The sequence below is a fragment of the Carassius carassius genome, chromosome 1 (genome assembly GCF_963082965.1).
Source record: "Carassius carassius chromosome 1, fCarCar2.1, whole genome shotgun sequence".
Taxonomy (NCBI): Eukaryota; Metazoa; Chordata; class Actinopteri; order Cypriniformes; family Cyprinidae; genus Carassius; species Carassius carassius.
The window spans coordinates 21,718,092-21,740,425 of NC_081755.1; the positions used below are offsets into that span (position 1 = coordinate 21,718,092).

Below are 22,334 nucleotides of genomic sequence, written 5' to 3' on the forward strand. Positions count from 1 at the left end.
AAAACAGCAGAAACAAAAAGAAAGCCATGACAAAGAGTGTAAACTCAGAAGTTTTGAAATTGGAGATTCGGTGTATGTGAGGAACTATAGTGGGGGACCAAAATGGATACCTGCATTAGTGGAAAGTTGCACAGAACTGCTTTCATACAAGACCACTCTGGGACAGGGTCAAACTGTGAAAAGGCATGTGGACCAAGTAAAAGCACGCAGTACAGATGAGATGCTCGCAACTGTACCACCCACAGAGAATAGCAGGGCAGAAGCACTCCAATAGTACCGACTGCTGATGTTGTCGTTGCTCCTGCAGAGAAGGGGATGTCGGCCCTGGAGAAAGGTCGATTGCAAGAAGTGACTTCTGTTGAAAAAGAGACTAACCAACCTACAACCCCGAGAAGGTCTGCCAGAGAAAGATGTCTCCAGCTCACTTAAAAGACTATTTTGCTCAGAACCAATTAGTAAGAGGCTTCGAGTAATGCTTCATTTAGAAGTTAAGAGTTATTTTTCCAAAAGATGTAGAGATCCTAATCAGTAAGATATGATAAGTGTTGTTGATTGCTTTTTATATCTCTCAATTACGTTAGAATTGAGTTGTTTGATTCATTTAAGAATAATAATAAAAATAAAAAGAAGAAAGAAAAAGTGTTGTGTTCTTACCTTGAAGTGTGTGTAACAGAATCCTTGATAGAGACGGCCTGTGATGCCGATGCCTGTGCAGTTTCTGAAGATAGAAATAAAGATTGACTTCAACTCATTTATGTAGTAGACTACTCTTTGTGAAGATACTACAAGTAGCATTTGAGGAGAATGACTTACAGTCATAAAAACAACTGCAATTGTTCATCTAGGTGTCAGCTATAATGCACTATTGAATTGAATGTTTGATATTTATTAAAATAAACTGTAAATCATATGTAAATTATAATACTTTTTCACATGGGCTCAAACGCAAATTTGATGCTCAATAGCATTTGAGGAGAAAAACTTGCAGTCCTAAAACAATTGTAATGTGTTCATTTAGGTGTCAGCTACAATGCACACCTTATACATTTTTCATATATATAAAAAAAAAAAAATTATAAATCATTTAGGTAAAAATGAGGCCCGTTTATCACTTTCAGGCACATTCCTATGAAAGTTTTTTTTGTGAAAATTACCCATGGTTTTAACAATAACACCACAAATCATCTTTCCGATAGCAATGGTAACTGCAAATTAACCATGGTTTTGTTACTTCAAATAATAATTTACAAAGAAGTAATATACTGCTATAAAAACAGACCTAAGCCATCAATAGCCTTTAAAATGACTTAAAATGCATTATATATATAAAAAAAACAATGAGGCTATAATGATTGGTTAATAATAACACTGTTAAAATACATAATGTAGGCAAATACAAAATAATAAATTTATGTACATGTTATTACAAATGCCTGCAAAGGGATCCAAATGCCATGTAATTGCTGCTGTTACACTTACAGGACAATCAAATCCTTGTTTAGGCTACTGATCAAACAATTCAAATGTTCACTTAATCTTTCATTTTTGGCCACCTTTTTGCTATAGATGACACAGCCTTTATAGTTTCTTCAACAAAAAACGTGCATATCACAACCCTTACAAAAATAAACCATGGTTTTATCATAGTAAAACTGCTTAATTTCCTTTTGCATGATTCCTGAATGCTTGAGACTATAAAATAGAGTCATAATTTATTAATTTATTAATTTATTAATTTACTTTTTTATTTGATTAAAGTGCTATTTTCACCCCTATATTATGTGTTCTCTTACGAGAGCTCTCTCGTACTGCGTCTTACCTAAGACGCTACGGGAAAAATCTCTTTTCATGAAATACTGAAGCAAAAAATTATCCTTAATTTTGTATTTTTGTAAAGCGCATTTGCAGCAGTACACAGCCATAGGCGCATGTGCCCCCTGCAGCTCTGGCTGAAAGCGCGGGTATCTGGCCGACTGCGTCTCAAGGTCGATCAGGGCTGCGTCACAGCCCTGAAACCCTGGACAGCAAACGGCTGGTACCAATCAGGTGTAAGCCTGGGGACTTCCTCGAATGTGAAGATGGTGTCGACGGACGCCTCCACTTCGGGATTGGGAGCGCTGCTCATTGGCTGTTCTGCGGCAACTGCACAGCCTATCGAGCGCAGGTTGATGCAACATCAGACCAATAATGCCACTTCCCGCCGAAACGGGTGTGGCCCAACCTATAAAAGGACCTCGAAAAGCTGACTCACCTGATTTTTCATCTCTTCAGCTAAGCTCACGCATCGCTGGATCACGAAGGAAGCAAGCGCCGTCTGATAGGCATCTCAGAGGGATGAGCCACTTCTGAAGCTGCTGGCCTTCGCCGCCTTCCACTGCCGCTCCTGCTGCGCTCTCCGGCGCACATATCCTTTCAATTCTGTTATATCCAACTGTTCTTTATGCGTGTGTGTGTGTTCGCCCTATGACACACACTCGTAAAAGAGCTTGCGTCTTTTTTAAGATGCCTTCCTGCGGCTCGTCAGAGCCCCACTCAGCGAGGGAGACCGGTACGTCATTTGTACAGTCAATTGTGACTGTCAATTGTGACTGTCTCAGCGTTTTCTGCAACGTGCAAGCCTGCACAGTTGCCCGCTTGCCTGCACACAAAAGCCGTTATCACAACAGCTTCAGCAACGCAGCTCTACCGGCCGTCGCCCCGCGCCGCGGGGACCGCGGCAGAGGATTACGGTGAGGCCGGGAGCCCCGAAGCCATCCTAGGAAAGCGCCGGTGTACGAGTCGCCGCGGCCGAACTCTCACCTAAGCGCGCCGCTGTTTCAGTTCCAGGGATTGTGACTGTTTCAGCGTCTTTTGCAATGCGCAAGCCTGTACGGTTGCCCGCTTGCCTGCACACAAAAACCGTTATCACGGCTACCCAGATATTTCCTGAAAAAGGTGTAATTTCTGGTGTCCCGGCCACGGCCGATGGTGCTATAAATGTAGTGACGATGCCCACTGCTCAGTGCCCATCTCCACATATAAGCACAGCCCTTCACACAGGGCTCACGCCCATAAAAGCGACTCAAGTCGATTGCGCGCACTGCATAGTAAACGTGCCCACTCCTCAGTGCCCACAATCACTATGTCACACGCGTCATGTGGTTTCTGTAAAAACGAAACCCATGCACGTTCGTCCGGCCACGGCCGATGGTGCTATAAATGTAGTGACGATGCCCACTCCTCAGTGCCCATCTCCACATGTAAGCACAGCCCTGCACACAGGGCTCGCGCAATATAAAATAAGATCGACTCAGGTCGGTCACGCGCGCCACATAGTAAACGTGCCGACTCCTCAGTGCCTACATACACTATGTCACACACGGCGTGTGGTTTCTGTAAAAAGAAACCCGTGCACGTACGCTCTGCCCAGGCAGACAGCGAGTCGAAAGTGGTAAATGTGCACACTTGCAGCCCACAGTTACTCGCAGACATCACGAGTCCCACGGGACCCGCTCAGCCCTCCCCCAATCGGTTAAGCACCGGGACGGGGTGGAGGAGAAGCGATCTGCCTGCTGTGATCAGTGCGCTCCCCGCCTCAAATGCCACAGGCGTAACGCCCATGGTGCAGCGCACCCAAGCGCCGCCGTTGCACAGTCAACAGAGCGCGCTTTCCATCCTGCCCTTAGCCATTCATGCAGATGCATGGTCAGCACTTCCAGGGGTTTCGGATTGGGTGCTAGGCATTATAAAGAGAGGCTACTCGCTTCAGTTTTTCCGACGCGCGTCGAAACTACGGTCAAAACAGAAGTAGCACACATACTTCGGGCCGAAATATCAAAATTGTTGAGCAAAGGGGGCTGTAGAGCCTGTGTCTCGAGCTCAAAGCGAGGGGGGCTGTACAGCAGATACTTTCTGGTGCCCAAGAAAGATGGGGGTCTCAGGCCCATACTGGATCTAAGACAGCTGAACAAGGCATTGGTGAAACGCAGTTTCAGAATGCTTACGACTAGGAAGCTCCTCACGCAGATTCGCAGATTTGGACGAAGAGTTCGCTGAACCCCAGTCAGACGATACTGTTTTTGGGTATAGCTCTGAACTCATGTTCCATGACGGCACGGCTGTCACCACAGCGCGCGTTGGGCATTCAGCGCGCAGCGAGTTCTCTCCGCTGTGGTGCGACCGTTTCGCTCAAACATTGTCAGAAGATGCTGGGTCTCATGGCCTCAGCATCTCCGGTTCTGTGGCTGGGCCTGCTCCGCATGCGCCCCCTGCAGCTCTGACTGAAAGCGCGGGTATCTGGCTGACTGCGTCTCAAGGTCGATCAGGGCTGCGTCACAGCCCTGAAACCCTGGACAGCAAACGGCTGGTACCAATCAGGTGTAAGCCTGGGGACTTCCTTGAATGTGAAGATGGTGTCGACGGATGCCTCCACTTCGGGATGGGGAGCGCTGCTCGAGGGCAGACCGTCCTTTGGCCTGTGGTCAGAACGGGAAAAGCTCCATCATATCAACTTTCTAGAAATGCTGGCAGTGGAGAACGCGCTTACGCGCTTTTGTCCCCGAATCAAGAGCCGCCACGTCTTAGTCCGTTCGGACGACATGTCTGTGGTGTCCTACTTAAATCGCCAGGGCGGTCTCGGGTCCCGAAACCTGTACAAGCTGGCGGAACGCCTCCTGGTTTGGGCTCGGCGCAGCTTGCGCTCACTGAGGGCAGTTCATGTGCCTGGGCTACTGAATCTGGGTCCAGACAGGCTGTCCAGAGACAATGTTCCCATGGGCGAATGGTCTCTACACCCGCAAACAGTCCGGCTGTTGTGGGAGAGATTTGGCAGGGCGGAGGTGGACCTCTTCGCGTCCCATGAAAACGTTTTTCATGTGGCGGCCATCGCAGCGTTTCTGAAACAGCGCTCGGTCAGTCAATAGGAAGGAACGATTTGGTCATCCGCTTCCTTAGAGGAGCTAGGAGGCTGAATCCTCCCAGACCTCCGTCAGTCCCTATGTGGGACCTCGCGGCGGTTTTGGAGGCCATGAAAGGTCCCCCTTTTGAGCCTATCCAATCAATTAGCCTCCAGCATCTGTCGTTCAAGACAGTATTCTTGTTGGCTCTCGCTTCAGTGGAGCATGTGGGTGACCTGCACGCGCTCTCGGTGAGCCAGTCGTGCTTGGAGTTTGGGCCTAATGACTCAAGGGTCATACTCAAACCTAGGCACGGTTATGTGCCGAAGTCCCTCAACACGCCGTTTCGGGCTCAGGTTATTGCCCTGTCTGCCCTGTCGGTGTAAGGAGAGGATAGAGACTCGAGTCTTCTTTGCCCTGTTAGGGTTTTAAGAACTTATGTGTCTCGCTCCGCTGTCTTTCGACAGACTGAGCAGCTGTTTGTCTCGTTCAGTGGACGTTCCAAGGGAATGGCTGTTTTGAGACAGATTCTATCCAGATGGATAGTTGACTCCATAGCATTAGCTTGTGCTTCCAGGGGCCTTCAGTGCCCACTGGGCATCAGAGCACACTCCACAAGGGGCGTCGCGTCTACATTTATCAGGTTCTATAACCTGGAGGTTCCCGCCTTGCAAGCAAGGCTGCTGTCGGTATAGTCGAATCAGGGCCCTGAGGGGAACTCTGAGTTAGTGAGCGTTATGCGCTGCCGACTGTTATATGGGCAGTATTGCGTAAGACCCGCATTGCCACATTGGTCAGGCCTTGCCTCGGCTGTGTGATGTCATATTGCCGCATCTACGGATGCTGCTATATATGGGATGGAGGGCTTCCCCCCTTCCTGTCCTGGACTCTCTGTGAGTCCCTCGGGTGACTGTGCACTGTAAATCCTGGGCGTTGCTTCAGGTTTATTGGTGTGTGATCCCTGCGCGCACAGCGTTTTACATAGGGTTCCCGTAGCGTCTTAGCTAAGACGCAGTATGAGAGAGCTCTCGTAAGAGAACGTACTCGGTTACTAGCGTAACCTCGGTTCTCTCTAGAAGAGCGAACGAGTACTGCGTTCTCTGCCGTGCGTACGATTCACTCTGGTTCGCTTCGGCGATGAACTAAATCAGGTGAGTCAGTCTTTTCGAGCTCCTTTTATAGGTTGGGCCACACCCGTTTCGGCGGGAAGTGGCATGAAGGGCGTGAAGCATCTGCATCAACCTGAGCTCGATAGGCTGTGCAGTTGCCGCAGAACAGTCAATGAGCGAGCGAGCCGTCTTGCCTATGGATGTGTACTGCTGCAAATGCGCTTTACAAAAATACAAAATTAAGGATAATTTTTTGCTTCAGTATTTCGTGAAAAGAGACTTTTCCCGTAGCGTCTTAGCTAAGACACAGTACTCGTTCGCTGTTTTTTTTTTCCCATCATCATATTTGAGGAACGGGGGCACAACAATTCAATCCTGCTTAGGGCACATTTGGCCAGCAGTGGCCCTGCCTGCACCCATCCTGCTTAAAGTTTTCTTGATGTTGCCTGGTGTTGCACTGGCCATTTGTTTCATCCAGCTGGGAGCCATGGATTTCATGAGAACCGTAATAGAATCTGGCTACTCTGGGTATCTATTCTTGTTTTCTGTCATTCAGAAGACACTTTAATTCAGTGTGATGAATTAAGTACACTCATGGTATTACATGTAAGCGCTAGACTGCATCTTGCTCTTTATTGATTAGACTACATCCTTTAAATTTTCAGTTGTTTTAATGAGTGACTATCACTTTAATAGATTCCAAAATGTTTTTGCAGTGACTCCATAAAACAGATTCCCCATTCTAAAAAGAACCATATTTTTCTTGTATGACAAATATTCCATGATCTAAAGAAATGTTTTACGGAAGAAAGAACCTTTTGTGCATTGAAAAGGATCCATGGATGTTAAAAGTTTCTTCATGGAATGCCAGTAAAGAACCTTTATTTTTGAAAGTGTGCAGTACAATGTATTGAGAATGTATTAATCATTTAGTTTTCAAATAAAAACTTTCTCTTGAGTTCATTTCACTTTTGAGGACCATGAGGTCATGTTTACCATCACATCCAGGAGACAAGCAGCTCCTGTTCTGTATAATCCAGGAAATGGTAAATGGTATAATGGTAAAACACAGGATGCTTTTATGGCACCAAATATGCTTCTTACTTAAATGTCTGTAGAGTTTCTAAAACGTGCTGGTGAAATGCACCACATTCTCTCCATCACAACTCAGATGTCAACTCACTCACAGGTGACCATAGCAACTTTTACGAACCTCCAGTGAAGAGTCCACTGGAGGAGAAGGTTTACAACAATAATAATAATAAAAAAAAAAAACACTTCCGGTTGAAGAAACTAAGGAAATTGGTTTTCCGTAAATATGGTGTTTTATTTACCAATTGAATTAACCCAAAAAGATATAACAGATATAAACAACTACAACAAGGAAAGAAAGAGCAAACACATTAATCTTTAGCACCCTCTCTCCACCGAGAGAGTAAACCCCCAACACGAGGATTGAACCTGATACATTCTACTGCACCATGGACCTATCACTGGAAAAAACATTAAGCACTACATTATGGCCACTACATAGAGGATGCATTACAAAAAGTTCTTCTATATTAGCAGAGGTGTATTGGTATTTTCTGCCCTGCTGTTAGCTGAAATGTGAATGTGAATATCGATTACTTATTCAGTGCTCTGCTGCAGATGATTTGCTTTCTTAAGAGGCTGGTTTGCAGAGATGATCACATATACAATATCTTTCCTGTGGGTGGACGATGACTTTGTATTTTTGAAGCCGGAAGCCGGATTGGGAGCTTTGCAGAGATTATGGAAGCAGTTCCAGAACTAGACATTGTAAGACTAATATTGTTATTTAAACACGTGTTAAAAAAGGATTTCATCAGCCACTTCCAATTTTTGATGACCGCATTCTAGAAGATGGAGGTGTGGTGAGAAGTGTTTGTGTTGAACCATACCTGAAAAAAGTGCATCATTCTGGTAAGTATTTACTAAATTTTCTCCACTGCTATTGCTCAGATTTTTTAAACTCTGTTTCCTCCTAACATTCAAGTCACTTTTATTTATATAGCGCTTTATACAATACAGATTTGTATATGTTTATATATATATACATATATATATATATATATATATATATATATATATATATAAACATGATGAAACCAATTGGAACCTAAGATATTTCTCTCTGTAAATCAGTTTATTTGACCAACAATGGATAACAGGAGTGGTTCTCAACCCGTGGCCCATGACGTATTCATATGTGGACCACCATGCTGAATACAATAAAAAAAATAACTTTCAGTTTTACAATTCATTTGAGTTTTTACATTAATTAAACAAATATAAGCTAGTTAGTTAGTTCTTTCAGTGAATGTAATCGATTAGATTTCATAATATGTAGGCTATATTCTATTATAAATCCGGTTGTTTTGTATTGGTGATGTAATATGTTGATGATATGCGTGCGGCTTGTGGGACGTGCACTTGGACCATGTGCGACCCATTGAGGAGGAAAAAAAGGAACCTGGTCTACATGTTAGTTTTTCTGAGATGAATGCTGGCTGTAAGTTGTCTGCTGTGGTCTGCCCCCTCTCTGTGTCTGTATTGTTACATAAATAATAGATGATATTCTGTTAGTGTGTCTGTATAAGATACCAGTGGCTGCTAAACATGTATATTTTTTATATTTTAACAGTTTTGTCATGTTTCATGTAGGAAACATAGCCAGGTGGTTCTACTCATAACTGTTGCCCTTTGCCCCTTACACTCCAAAAAATATTTAGGCAAAATTCTTAAGAAAATTATCACCCATTTTGATTAAATATTTTTAACTTAAACTTTATGTGATGCACATTTTCCAACCTTACGTAAATGAGTAAACATGTAAAGACTTATGTAATAGTACCTATAAATCCAATTTGTTTTAAATGCATAAGAAACATGTATATGTATTATCAGGTAATAACCCCAATGTACTTAATACGCATCACATTTGCATAATTGTTATCATAAACCGAACATATTTCATATATTTAATCCCACTCCACCCCAATCACACTGTGCTACAACAAAATCTAACTACACACACACAAACCTTTTACACTGTAGCAATTTATTAATGCTTCAAAGCATTTGGCTATATATGAGCTAGCAAGACATACTACACAGTGGTCATACACTTGAGTGCAACAAGAAACAAAAAGTGCCTTCATATTTACATGCACATTAAGGTTAAACACTATTTGCCAAACTTTTTGCCACAATCAACCATACTGCAGAAATAAATGCAAAAATTAAATAAATAAATGCAACTCTTGATGGAAGTAAATGTTGTGATGTTGCATGATGTTTAAACAATGCCACAACAAAGCACAATGTTAAGAAATCTATAGATGGTCCAATGAAATAGGCTATTAGAGTGTGCAACACCGTTTTGGACAGGCTATGTAAAGTGGACTCCAACACATCTTAAAGACTTTCGATAAGTATTAGGTCAGGACTCTGGTGCACAATCTTTCACATTTGAGGCTGATGAATCTTGGCATTGTTAGACATGGATACGACTTCCAACCTGGTTGTTTGAGAATACAAGGCTACACACTGCATCAGTTAGGGTTAAAAGAATTGTTGCCAAACACACAACATGCCAGAAACATTTTAACCACTTCATGATGATGAATTAGTCAATCCTTAAATAATGTCAAATATTTACTCATTTAAATCCAGAATGTGACTTTTTTTTTTGGCCTTTCAGTATAAAATAACAATTACATTTATAGCAACTGAACTATACACCAAGAAGGGGAGTTATGATGGAACTGGACACAGCCAAGCTTAAAAACATGAGTGCTCGTGTTGTTCCAGGATGGTCAAGCTGCTTGATATCACTTGCACTGCATTAAAAACATATGACAAGAAAACACCATGGACTTTAACTTTTCTCTGCATTGCCATAATTTGTAACAGCTGCAATTGTACTATTATTTCTCAGATGAAAAGTAGACAACAAGCTTAAGAAAATGTAATTCAATTAATAAAATGTCATCTTTAAATTGACTGAACTTGTAAAACAGTAAGAAATACTCAAAATGTCATGCTAACTTCTAGTTACCTCTACAAAGAGATGAGCTAATTTGCTGCATACTACACACTCATGGGCAAAGCGAGACTGTGATGCCAATAAGAAAATTAACGTAACTATCAATGTAAACATATCCATAAGACATTAATAATGTAAGAAGAGCAGGTTTGACATATACTTGCCATATATTTTTTAATAAGTGTCTCCACTTCTTCATTGAGGGAGATATTTGGGCTCTTTGGGATGTAACTGCAGTTGAATTTAGTCTTCATTCTCAAACATGCAGAACAACAAGATCCCAAAAGTACAACATTAGTCATTGATTTACTCAGACATAAAGCTAAAGCAGAGTTAAAAATCTTTCTCAACTAATGCTGTAACTATACAATAAACCCTGTCAATTGAGATTACAGTGATTTTTAAAATATTATTATTATTATTTAAATAATATTTCTAATGATATCATTTTTCTTCTCCAGTTTGCTGAAATACAGACATTTAAACAGACAAATTTCATATCACAAGTAACAAAACTGTGATTTATTGTGTTTTGTTCACGCATAAAGTGGAAACAGCATCTATCGATTCTTAGGATTAACACTGAGATCACTGTCACAATGAGAAACAGATTTCAACCCAGCCCTAATTAGGACCATTGGCTTGCTAGTTAAATAAACAATAGGCTGTGCATTGATATAAGTGTAATATTATATCAAATGCACTAATAATATATGTATATACCATGAAATCTGTCTAATAATACATAGATTATGATCCAGGCCGCTCCGATGCAAAATAGTTAGGAGATTCAGAAGAAAGGAGCCGGTAAATGAATCTTTGTGTGTGTGTGTGTGTGTGTGTGTGTGTGTGTGTGTGTGTGTGTGTGTGTGTGTGTGTGTGTGTGTGTGTACTCCCTGCGGATCTTCCACTCCTTCAGTTAGTAAATGTATTATGGTAACATTAATGTGCAAGTGATCTGATGCACATTATCTCTCTTGGTGATACAGTGTAAAGGGATCAGGTTTATTCTGGCCACTGGACAAGGAAAATGGAAGATGTCTCGTATTAGAAAGCAAGAACAGCTAAGACTGGGAGGTTTTAAAAAGACACAAATTTACTGCTCTTCTGAAATGATTATTTTATACTGGTAAGTACATCTCACTTTTGTTGGGTTTCCATACGTGGCAGAGAAAATTATGATGATGATGTCTTTTGTGGCTACTGTATTTATTGATGACTAAGAGATGTTAGCACTTATGTAGAATTATTTGACTATTGGCTTTCAGGCTTAGATTTTGTCTTTACTCTTAATGGTCTTTAGTACAGACCAGGTTAGTTTCATGAATGTGTCGCAGTAACAAATACAGAGCAGTTAAGTGATGGGTGATGCGAGTAAATGATGTCAAAATGATGTCAACTCTTTGGTGCAGCATGCATGTCCATAGCCATACTGAGAGAGTATGTTCTAGTTTTCTGAAAAGACTAAAGATTTGTTTTCTTTTCAATGTTTGCTTCGTTTGCCTAAAATGAACCATATCATATCCTTTGATATCTCTTTGAAAAAGAACTTTGTAACCCTTAAACAAGTATTAAAATGAGTTCAGTGTAGCTGTAGGAGTGTTAAATAAGAAATAAAGATGATTATCTTCATTGAGTTGTTCTATTTCTATAGGTTTGGTAACATAAAAGCTCTTAATTCAAAAGATAATACAAGCTATTCTGTGTATTCAGTAAGTTGCATTAGTGGCATATAAGGTATTGTAAGTATACAATGTGACAATAAACAATGCATTTACTTTTTACTTGATACCTAAGTACTTTTGAAAGCATGCACTTTCGTACTTACACGTCTTTACAACTTTCACTTTTAGTGGAGTAGTATTTGACCAGTGTTGTGTAATTTATCCACCTCTGGTTCCTTCTCACCTCACCCATTGCTTTTATAAACGTGAAAAATATATTCTAAAGGAACAGCTCACACAAAAATCTGCAGAAAATGTACTCCCCCTCAGGCCATCCAAGACGTGGCAAAATTGCTACTGTACATGCTAAATGTCTCCAGATCTGTATAAAAAAAGCTCATATACATCTTGGATGGCCCGAGGGTGAGAACATTTTCATTTTGGGGATAACTATTCTTTTTTTTTTAAATGACATAAGTGTGTACATGACATAACTGTTTAAAAGCAAGTTAACAATAACCCTAACACTAGGTTAGGTCACCAAAAAATGTTTTAAGCGTTTACCCATCTTTATGTTGTTACAAACATTAAAATAATTTTGCATGTTTAGCATTCATTAAAAAGTTCCAGTTTACATGTGTTCCAGTGTGACTGTTATTGCTGTGTGTAACTGTTCTTTCAGATCATCCCCCATGATGAAGTGCATGAACTACAAACGCCTTATTGTTTTCTTGATTTTTCTTGGTGGTTCACTGAGCATTTACTTTATACAACGTGGCATGTTGGAAAGCAAGAAAAGCACACTTGCACACCGGTATGCATAGTCCTTTCTTCATATTTATTTCTCTTAGTCTGGTTTCTTGATATTTAGAAAATTATCAAAATGATCTACACTAATCTTAGAGCACCTGTGCACTGTGGTGATTTTAGTAACTGGGTGTTTCTTCAGCTATGAGCACTTATAGCCTCTGAACTTTTGCAACAGGTCTCAATCATGTTTCTGTACACTGCAGATTCTGTATGTCTTCTTCAACTCATCAGTTCATTAGTAGAGTAGAGTTTAGTTCCAACCTTAATTAAACACACCTGAGCCAGCTAATCAAGGTCTTACAAGGCATACTAGAAACCTCCAGACAGGTGTGTCGAGGTAAGCTGGAACTAAACTCTGAAGAGCAGTGGCCTTCAGGACTGAATTTGGACACCCCTGCTATAAAGTAGTGTGAACCCAGCTTTACATAAACTCTCTTAAATAAATAGTCCAAATTTGCTGAAAACAGCTGATGAAAACATCACAATAATCCACACAACTACAGTTCATCAATGAAAATCTTTTTAAGTGAAAAGCTGTGCATTACGAAACAAACCCATCAAGACATTTTATTAAACTTTCACTTCTGTCTAGAACACCAGTCCATAATCCATAATAAATCTTCCTTCCACATCAACATCCACCAACATAATTGTTTAGACCAGAGGACCCATATTTTAGCTGGAAGCAAAGTTTTGAAGTTAAAAACATCTTCCCATTCGCTGCAGATGATCCTGTTGAGCAAGTGAGAGAACAAACCAAAATAAATGCTTAATGGCAGACATGTTGAAGATTAGCAGATAGGCCGTTACTTCATTAAATATTAAGCTATTTCCTCATAAAGGCATACAAAGATTAATTCAGCACAGTAAAGTTTCTCCTCCTTTGACATCAGTTTAAAAGTACTCTACTGTACTTTTATTGATCTGAAAGACAATCCAAAGAAGACAAGTCACAAGAACCACAAACACAGCAGCTTCTCACACACACAAAGACAACAGCTGACAAGCTAAACTGAAAAGAGAGGGCTATAAATACAGGAGGTAAGAACAAGGAAATAAATACAGGTGGGCTAAATAAGTAATTTTAAAAGATAGCCTGCCTTTAGAGCAGTGATTTATTTATTGCTAAGAGCTATGAATACAGAATGAAATGTAAGCTGTCATGCATGCACTCAATTGCGCACGCAGCATGATTGAAGCTAAACAGACTTGACTAAACAGCATTGTTCTGAAGTATCTCGTATGCACAGTGTCAATTCAAAGAAACACCCATTTGTATTAACTTTACACTTTCTTCTGTTTGTGTTACATTACACTACTCTGTACCTTTGCCTCCCTTTCTCTGACTATTAACTAAGCAATGTGATCACATCTGCTTACTTTATTCTGTTAAACAGCTTAAGTCCTGAACAATCTGAAATCTCAAGGTAAGTATCATTTAAATTTTCCTAATTAATCTTAAGTAGATCCAGTTTAGATGCTCTGCCTAACCTGTGATCTTTATATGTTTGTCAAGTATGACGGAACTCCTCTGGCCAAATGTTTCTTGTCAAGGAGCTGAACACTTAAGGAAATTTGTGGCATATGAAATGGATAACATACTAGAACGCAGAGCGAATGAATACAAGCAATATCAACTCAGGTTGAACTGGATTTTTCTTCATCTTGCCCACAGTCCTATTAACACAACACCATGTCATGTTTTCATTTTTCATGAATGTAACGTTAAATGTGCATTTGCTGATTTTTTTAACAGTCCTTTATCTGTGTATCTTTGTTGTTACACCTCTCATTGAGGATTGGCTTGCTCCATTATATTTTCTCTTAGCAATCAAAGTGCAATCAAACTTTCCAATGATCATTCTTCCATTAGACATTCTGGGAGACATTTATACAGTTTTTCCAACATTGTGGTATTTTTCAGGAGGAAGACAAACGCAGATATTATTATTGCCCCAGCCAACTCTCCTCTCCAATATCCAATCACAGGTTTCAGGGTAGCTCCTCTGAAGAAAAGTTTGATACCAGGTTAACTTGTATTTCTTGTAAACAGAGTCATGTTTAGGAGTGTTGTTTAACTGAGCAAACCTCACCTTATATGCTGCATAGAATATCATTTCTTTTTTTCTTTGATCTATTAAGTGAATTGTGTTTTTCTGTCATTATTTCAGGTCTTGCTCTTCAAACACAAGAGAGAGGTATAACAACAAACAAGAGGGAGGTGTACAAGGTTAAGCAATCAATGCCATTTGTGCAACTTTTTAAAATTATTATTTATTTAAGGACAGTTGAAGGTAAAAGCCCTATACGCTAAGAAAAAAAAAAGTTAAAAAGTTAATTAAAAAAAATATGTTTTACAAGAAAATACTGTTTCAAAATTTCATATTTAATTCAGTATTACAGAAATGCTGTAATAATTTGTTTAATTGGCAATTTCTGCGTGAAAATGGTTTCTAAAGGCCCGTTCACACAAAGCACGATAACTATAAAGATAACGATAAAGATATTAAATATTAAAGAATAGCATAGTTCACACCACAACTATAACGATAACGATACAGAGGAACGATATCGTTGTGATCACTTTCAAAACGATTTTTTTCCAGCTGATGAACGATAAAACACTGACAGCCAATCAGAATCGACTCGAATTTGAAGGGCTCGCACGTTTAAAATGGCAGAAGACATTGCAGAGAGGCTAATCATAGAAGTTCAGAAAAACCCACCACTATTAGACAAGTCAAACCCCCTTTTCAAGGATACTGTTAAAAAAATGGATATATGGAAAACAATCGGACATACCCTCGGAATGAATGGTGAGAATTATTAACAGAGATTAGATCATTATACCAGGCTAGCAAACAGTGTAACGAAATTACCTCAGGTATCCAGCGCTAGTTTTGAACTTGCAGTGAAAAAGACTACGTGTTGTTTTTATTCCACTACATTGACTGCGTTAGCTAAATTCACTGTTAGATTGCGCTCACTGTTTGGATGCTAGAAACATAGCACCCTGATATCTACTGGTTAAAGTTGTGTAACGTTAAATGCCACAAGAAGAGCAAAAACATATTCAATGACATTTTGTACGTACACACCAATTTTGCACTTTTTAAAAAAAGTATTATGGTTACAATCAATATTATTAAAGCTACATATTCTGTATAATATGTAGGCCTAAATTTACCCTTTGTTTCCCTCACATTTTGTGTATTATTGTTTACACTTAGGTCAAATTAATTTGTGATTCAAAGATTATATATTTCTTTATTTATAGGGGATAGTGCTAGGAAAAAGTGGATCAACATCCGAGATGCCTATCATCTAAACAGAAAAAAAGCAGCCACTAAAAGTGGAGACCCAGCTAAGTTTCTGAAGCCATACAAATATGGTAATTTATTGTGGTAGGCTGCTTTTTAAAATAATAATAATAATAATGTAGTATTTTGTACATTCGTTTTTTTTTTATTATTCATTCTTAAATATCATGAACAAAAGCAAAACCGTTTGGATCTCTCTACTGTTCCACTCCAAAGCAGGCATTCTGCTGCCATGGGACTGCTCCGGAAGTGGACATAAAATAGTCCTTGTATGCCTCCCTTATCAGAAATGCTTCTCTTGATGGATGATTTCCACACTGCTGTATATTCTGTATAGCTCCACTGGTACTGGATTCTGCCATACCCTCTGGTGTTTGGTTCTTGGTTGTGCCGTGTTGGGTTGGGTCGGTATTTTGTGACAGGGGGAAGGCCTCATCAGCCACAATCACATGGGGAATTGGTTGTGAGAATCCAGGCAGTAGTCTTGGTTGAGGGATTGCCAAGTTGCCATTTTTTATTGCTTTCCCTAAAGCACTTTGAGCAAAGATGCCCCCATCACTGTTGGAGCCATGGCCACCAACATCAATTGTGGTAAAGCCATACTTATGGTCAACCAGGGCCATCAAAACAATGGAGAAACCACCTTTGTAATTATAAAAGGTGGATCCTGAATTTGATGGTGTGATGCTTTCAATGGAGGACAGGAGGCAAATGCAAGTAAATAAGGTTTATTGAAAGGAGTTGTGATGAATGAATGCTGGAGAGTGACGCAGGGACCTCGATGGCAGCACAGACAGGTGAGTAGGTGACTTGAGTGCGTTGGTAGAGATGATGGTGGTGGTAGATCCGTGAGAGGCGGTGATAATCCGTGAGTGGCTGTGATAATCCAGAGATGACCGAACAGGAAACAGAGCAAGGGCAGGAACACAGGAGAACGAACAGACATCTACACAGAGGACCTCAAACAACGATCTGACAAACAAGAAACGAAAGACAGGGCATTAAGTAGGCTGTTGGAATCAGATGATCAGCGGCAACACCCACATGAAACAATCAACATGACGTAACATGAACACCGCAGGAGACGTTGCATTCATGAACCGTGACAGATGGAGCCTGGATAACGACATGCTTGCCATTTAGAGCACCAATGCAGTTTGGAAACTGCCACCTTTCCTGGAATCCATCTGCGATTTTCCTCCAATCATCAGTACTTGGAATTGGCATGTACAGAGGCTGCAGTTTATTCCAAATTGTGTCACACACCTCTGGAATTATTGTGGCTACGGTGGACTTTCCAAGGCGATAGTTCAGGTATACTGTTTTGTAAGAATCTCCTGTAGCCAAGTATCTAAAAAATAAATTAATAAACAAACAAAACAATAACAAATAATATCAAATAACTACAGTTGTGGTCAAATGTTTGCACCATGCAGAATCTGTAGAATATTAGTGGTGTTGGCGCAGTGGATAAGACTCATGCCTTTGGTGTGAGAGACCCGGGTTCGAATCCACTGTGAGACACCAATGTGTCCCTGAGCAAGACACTTAACTCCTAGTTGCTCCAGAGGCGTGCGACCTCAGACATATATAACAATTGTAAGTCGCTTTGGATGAAAGCGTCAGATAAATGTAAATTAGTAATTTAAGCAAAATAAGAAGATCATAAAAATGAAATTTATTTTTTAATTTTAATAACCAATGAAACAGTTTCACATAACACATAGTCCACAACACAAAATTATAGGTTTTATTACTTTTTTAAAAAAATTTATACAATTTGTCCTCAGTGTGAAAAGATCTCATAATCATGGTATTTGTTTAGGGTTTAAATATGCAGATGATGATGGAAAACTAAAGAATGTGCAGGACCTGGAGGGTTTTTCTTAAGAACACTAGGCATTTTCCCTGCTCAGAACAAACAAGAGACTCATGAACAGCTATCACAAAACAAACTATTGTCTACACAACAACATATGGTATTATCAATCAAGAGTATGTACTTTTTAACAGTGTAATTTTTTTTTAATTCAGATATGATTTTGTCTTGTGTACTTTGCATATGTAAACATGTTAATGTTCCATTAGTTTCATTATGCTAGTATTAAAGAAACATGACATTTTATTCCTCTAATTTTGCTATATATATATATATATTACATGTTGCTGATTGTGCAAGTTGCATGTAAACAGTTATTAATATTATTATTATCCTTTAAACTACTATGTGCAAATATCATCATCATTGTTGCCCCTTTAAGTAGCCTACACGTTGCCCCTTTAAGGTCTTATCTCTTTTTTTTGTATTTGAAATTTAGTCAATGGATATAGGCTGTATACCTAAGACATACTGCCAAATGGTCTCTGGCGCTGATCGGATTCCTGAAGTTTGTTTGGCTCTTGCTGATGTCCTCTTTCACGATGTCCAGGATGCCTTGAAACTGATATTGACTCATAAGGAAGTATGAATAAAATTTGTCTTCAAAAGACGACAGCTCTCTAATCAGGGTGTGAGATTCTCCCAACTCCTCTAGCCTTTGAAGGATCTCATGTACCCAACAGCGTCTGTTTTTCTTTCTCTTTTGATATTTTTGTGAAACGTATAGCAGCAGCAGGTCATCTACATCCATTTTCCTAACTTCGAAACCACAGTGCGTGAGCTTAGAATAAACAGACCATTATCGTTCGTTTGTGTGGATGCAAATATAGTTATAGTTAAAGTTATCGTTATCGTGCTTGGTGTGAACGGGCCTTAAGCCTATTCTTTTTTTTTCAGTGTATGAGGCATTCATTCACAATGCATGCACTTAAAAATTCAGTTTTCACCATAAAATCCTATTTAAGTGTTAAATGCAAATTCTTAAATTCACATTCTGTTCTAGATGTGAACTTAAAATACATAATTTGCATTAACACAGTGATGTCTGCAGGTGTCTTTGAGTGTGAAGAGTGGAGTGCTCTCAGTGGAGGATCTTCTGGATGGAGATCAGGTGGAGGGACAGGGTCAGAGTGACCTGACCATCTCATCCAGCAACCTCACACACCTCAACGATCTGCTGTCCAGAGTGACCTACACCAGCACCATCTACCACATCAGAACATCAGACCTGGGTAAAGGCTGTCTGTACTGGAAAGACACTAAGCCTACAATATGTACTAAAATGTGTTGCTCAAATACACAGTGAAGAGGCAGGATTAACACTCAAGTTACAAGATACATGCTAGCCAATGAGGTGCCTCAATGTTTTAGAAAAATGTCAGTTATACAGTATTTTACAACTAGCAATATCATTCTAACAAGGTAAAAACACACGATTGTTGGTGTGATCTTGCTTTTATAACCATTCAATAAACAAAAAAATAATAATATTGTTACTTGCTCATTCTGTGCACAATGTCATGTAGCTTTTGGATGTGTATTTCTATAATGTATTTGTGTGTGTGTATATCAGCGGTTCTCAATTCCAGTCCTCACACCCCCTGCTCTGCACATAAGTAAGTGCCCTGCGAAGTGGACATCGCAGGATATTCTGCCATGATTCCATGTATTCCATTCAAAGTGCATTGAAGTGAGCGAGATGTGAATTGAAACTGTATTTATTTACAGAGGTATATGATGTCACACTTGTCTGTGTGAAGACATTGCGCAGCACAAATCCGTGATTTAAGGTTCTGAAGTGAGGTAAATTGTGAGCTGATTATCTGAATCAGGTGTGTTAACAAGGAGAGACATGCAAAATATGTAGAGCTGGGGGGCGAGGACTGGAATTGAGAATTTAAATCTACACAGTTACTGTAAAACTACGGAAACACAATAGACACATTATAGTTTGAAAATGGCAGCGCCCGCACTTTTTTAACGGTCGAGTAGTACATTCAACTTCAAATGTAGTATCTAATAAGCAGTATGCGTTGGACGCACCCTATGTTTGAACCCATGTTTTGATCGAATTGGCTGAGTGAATGATTAGTCGATTCACTAATAAAGACATCGCCAACTACTGGCATAAATTTGTGAAGAAAATTCACTAAAAAATCCCCACCACTAATGTAGTCTGTGTGTAGGCTAATAATCAAAGATGAGGAGTGATAACAGCATAATGTCTAACATTCTTTTAATTTCTTTTTAATTAAGGCCCATGTAGATAACTATAAATATTAGTTTTAATCACCCTTAATTTTGTGAGAATGGAGAATTTCTCATCACAAATGCAACAAATACAACATGGAGGAGCAATATCGTAGTAGGATTTATTCTTAAGAAACTTTTTTTTTTTAACCGATGAAAGATCAAAACACTAAAACAGACATCCAATCACAACCAACTGGATCAACTTTAAAAAGCTTTAAAATTTAAAGCGGCAAACGTGCGCTGATAATTAAATATCGACGCCAAAGTAAAGAAGTTTGCTTCTTATTGTAAGAAACATTCTCTTTAATGGCATAAATTATCTTCTTTCCTTAGTCTCTTTCAATTTTGAGGATCACAAGGCAATAGTTCCAATCATGATCAGAAGACCATCAGTTCCTGTTTTGTATGACCCAGGAAAAGGTGAGTCCACCACACACACACAGATTTGTTTTAGTGAAAAGTGGGTTCATCCCATAGGCGTAATGGTTTTTATACTGTACAAACTGTATATTCTATGGCCCTACACCAACCCTAACCATAACCCTAACCCTCACAGGAAACTGTGCATTTTTACATTCTCAAAAAAAACTCATTCTGTATGATTTATAAGCATTTTGAAAAATGGATACATGGGTTATGTCCTCATAAGTCACCCTCTCCTTGTAATACCTGTGTCATACCCATGTCATTATACAAGAGCACACACACACACACACACACAAAAAGTATGCTTACTTAAATGTAATGTGATATGTAAGCTAAACATTGTTCAAATTTGTGCACAGTTAAACCAAGGAAACTTTTTTCTCTCTCAGATATCAACTCAAGGGTGACCATAATAACCAAGACCTTTCTGAGGTATAAGGAGCTGAATGTCCTTATCCAGAGTATCAGGAAATTTTACCCGAAGATCAAGATCATTGTTGCGGATGACAGCCTGAAACCTGAAAATGTGTCTGGAAACAACATTGAGCACTACATCATGCCTCCTGCACAGGTAAACACATCATCACTTTAATTGATCTGATGCTGTAAAGGCCCATTCACACCATGCCAACCAATGCCTACCGCTGACAAGAACAGTATGTCACTTCTTAGACACAACCACAACCACAGAGTCAAAATGTTCAACAGGTAAAATAAGTGCCTATTGTCAGCTCTTTATACCTCAGGCACCAGCCCGCCAGTTCAGTGTAAATTGGCCTGTGGACACCAAATGTTGATGACCTGGTAATTTATCACTACTGATGATTATGATTACTTCTCAGGGCTGGTTTGCAGGCAGAAATCTGGCTGTATCTCAACTCACAACGAAATACTTCCTGTGGGTTGATGATGACTTTGTGTTCTTGAGTGAGACACGGATCGAGAGTTTTGTGGAGATTATGGAAGCACTTCCAGATCTAGATGTTGTAAGTGTCAATGGCTATGCTTTTACGAACTTGTGAAAAGTCTTTTAGCAATATATACAAGCTCTTTTTGTTTGATTAGCTTGGTGGTGAGGTTTCGGGGGACCAGTTCTACTTTGTTCTGGAGTATGACGAGGGAGATGAGAATGACGGCGGCTGCCTAAGACGTACTAGAGAGTTTCATCAACCACTTCCAGGTTATGATGGCTGCTTTCTAGTGGATGGTGTTGTTAATTATTTCTTGGCTAGGACTGATGCTGTACGAAGGGTTGGCTTTGATCCGTTCCTCAAAAGAGTCGCTCACACCGGTAAGTGTACCAATTTTTACTTCAGTAAAACATCTTCATTGATTAATTCCAAGCACATTTCATTCATCTAATGTCCTCCCATGTCCATCCATTCTTTGTTTCCATGTCTCATCTTTGAATGATCACCACTGACTTCAGAGTTCTTCATTGATGGAGTTGGCAAGCTGATGGTTGCTTCATGTAAAGGCCTTTCTGTTGGTCACCAGACACATCGGGCACAGGACGAATATGACTCTTATAGGAATCAAGGAAAACTTGAGGAAGAGCGAAAACTGGCTCACCATTTCTTTAAGAACTATCTTAACTACATCAAGTACTGATTAGTAATAATTAGTGATTATTAGTGGTTGACCGATATATTGCTTAGGCTGATATATCGGCCGATATTTGGCATTTTTCAAATATCAGCATTGTCCGATAATTTTTTCTGCTTGGCCGATGTGTTTGAGACTTTTATTTTGATGACACACCAGACTTTTAGTTATGTTACTGACAAAGCAGCGCCTGAGAGCACACAATGCTCACACTCTCCCTCTTGTTTACTGTCGTTGTTAAAGGGGTCATATGATGCTTTTTTTAAAGATCAGTATTTTGGAGAAACAGGATATGTTGACATGCTTTAATGTTCAAAAAACATAT

General features: G+C 39.7%; 1 protein-coding gene across 1 annotated transcript; it reads left to right on the forward strand.

Moving 5' to 3' along the window:
• Positions 1-13,766: 13,766 nt before the first annotated feature.
• On the forward strand, positions 13,767-22,270 carry LOC132110965 (beta-1,4 N-acetylgalactosaminyltransferase 1-like). Its single transcript, XM_059518153.1, has 10 exons — positions 13,767-13,953; positions 14,043-14,168; positions 14,451-14,554; positions 14,698-14,756; positions 18,777-18,957; positions 20,312-20,398; positions 20,794-20,975; positions 21,247-21,390; positions 21,470-21,695; positions 21,834-22,270. Exons 2-10 carry the CDS (start codon positions 14,044-14,046, stop codon positions 22,013-22,015), a joined length of 1,290 nt encoding a protein of 429 aa, XP_059374136.1. The 5' UTR covers positions 13,767-13,953; position 14,043; the 3' UTR covers positions 22,016-22,270.
• Positions 22,271-22,334: the final 64 nt, after the last annotated feature.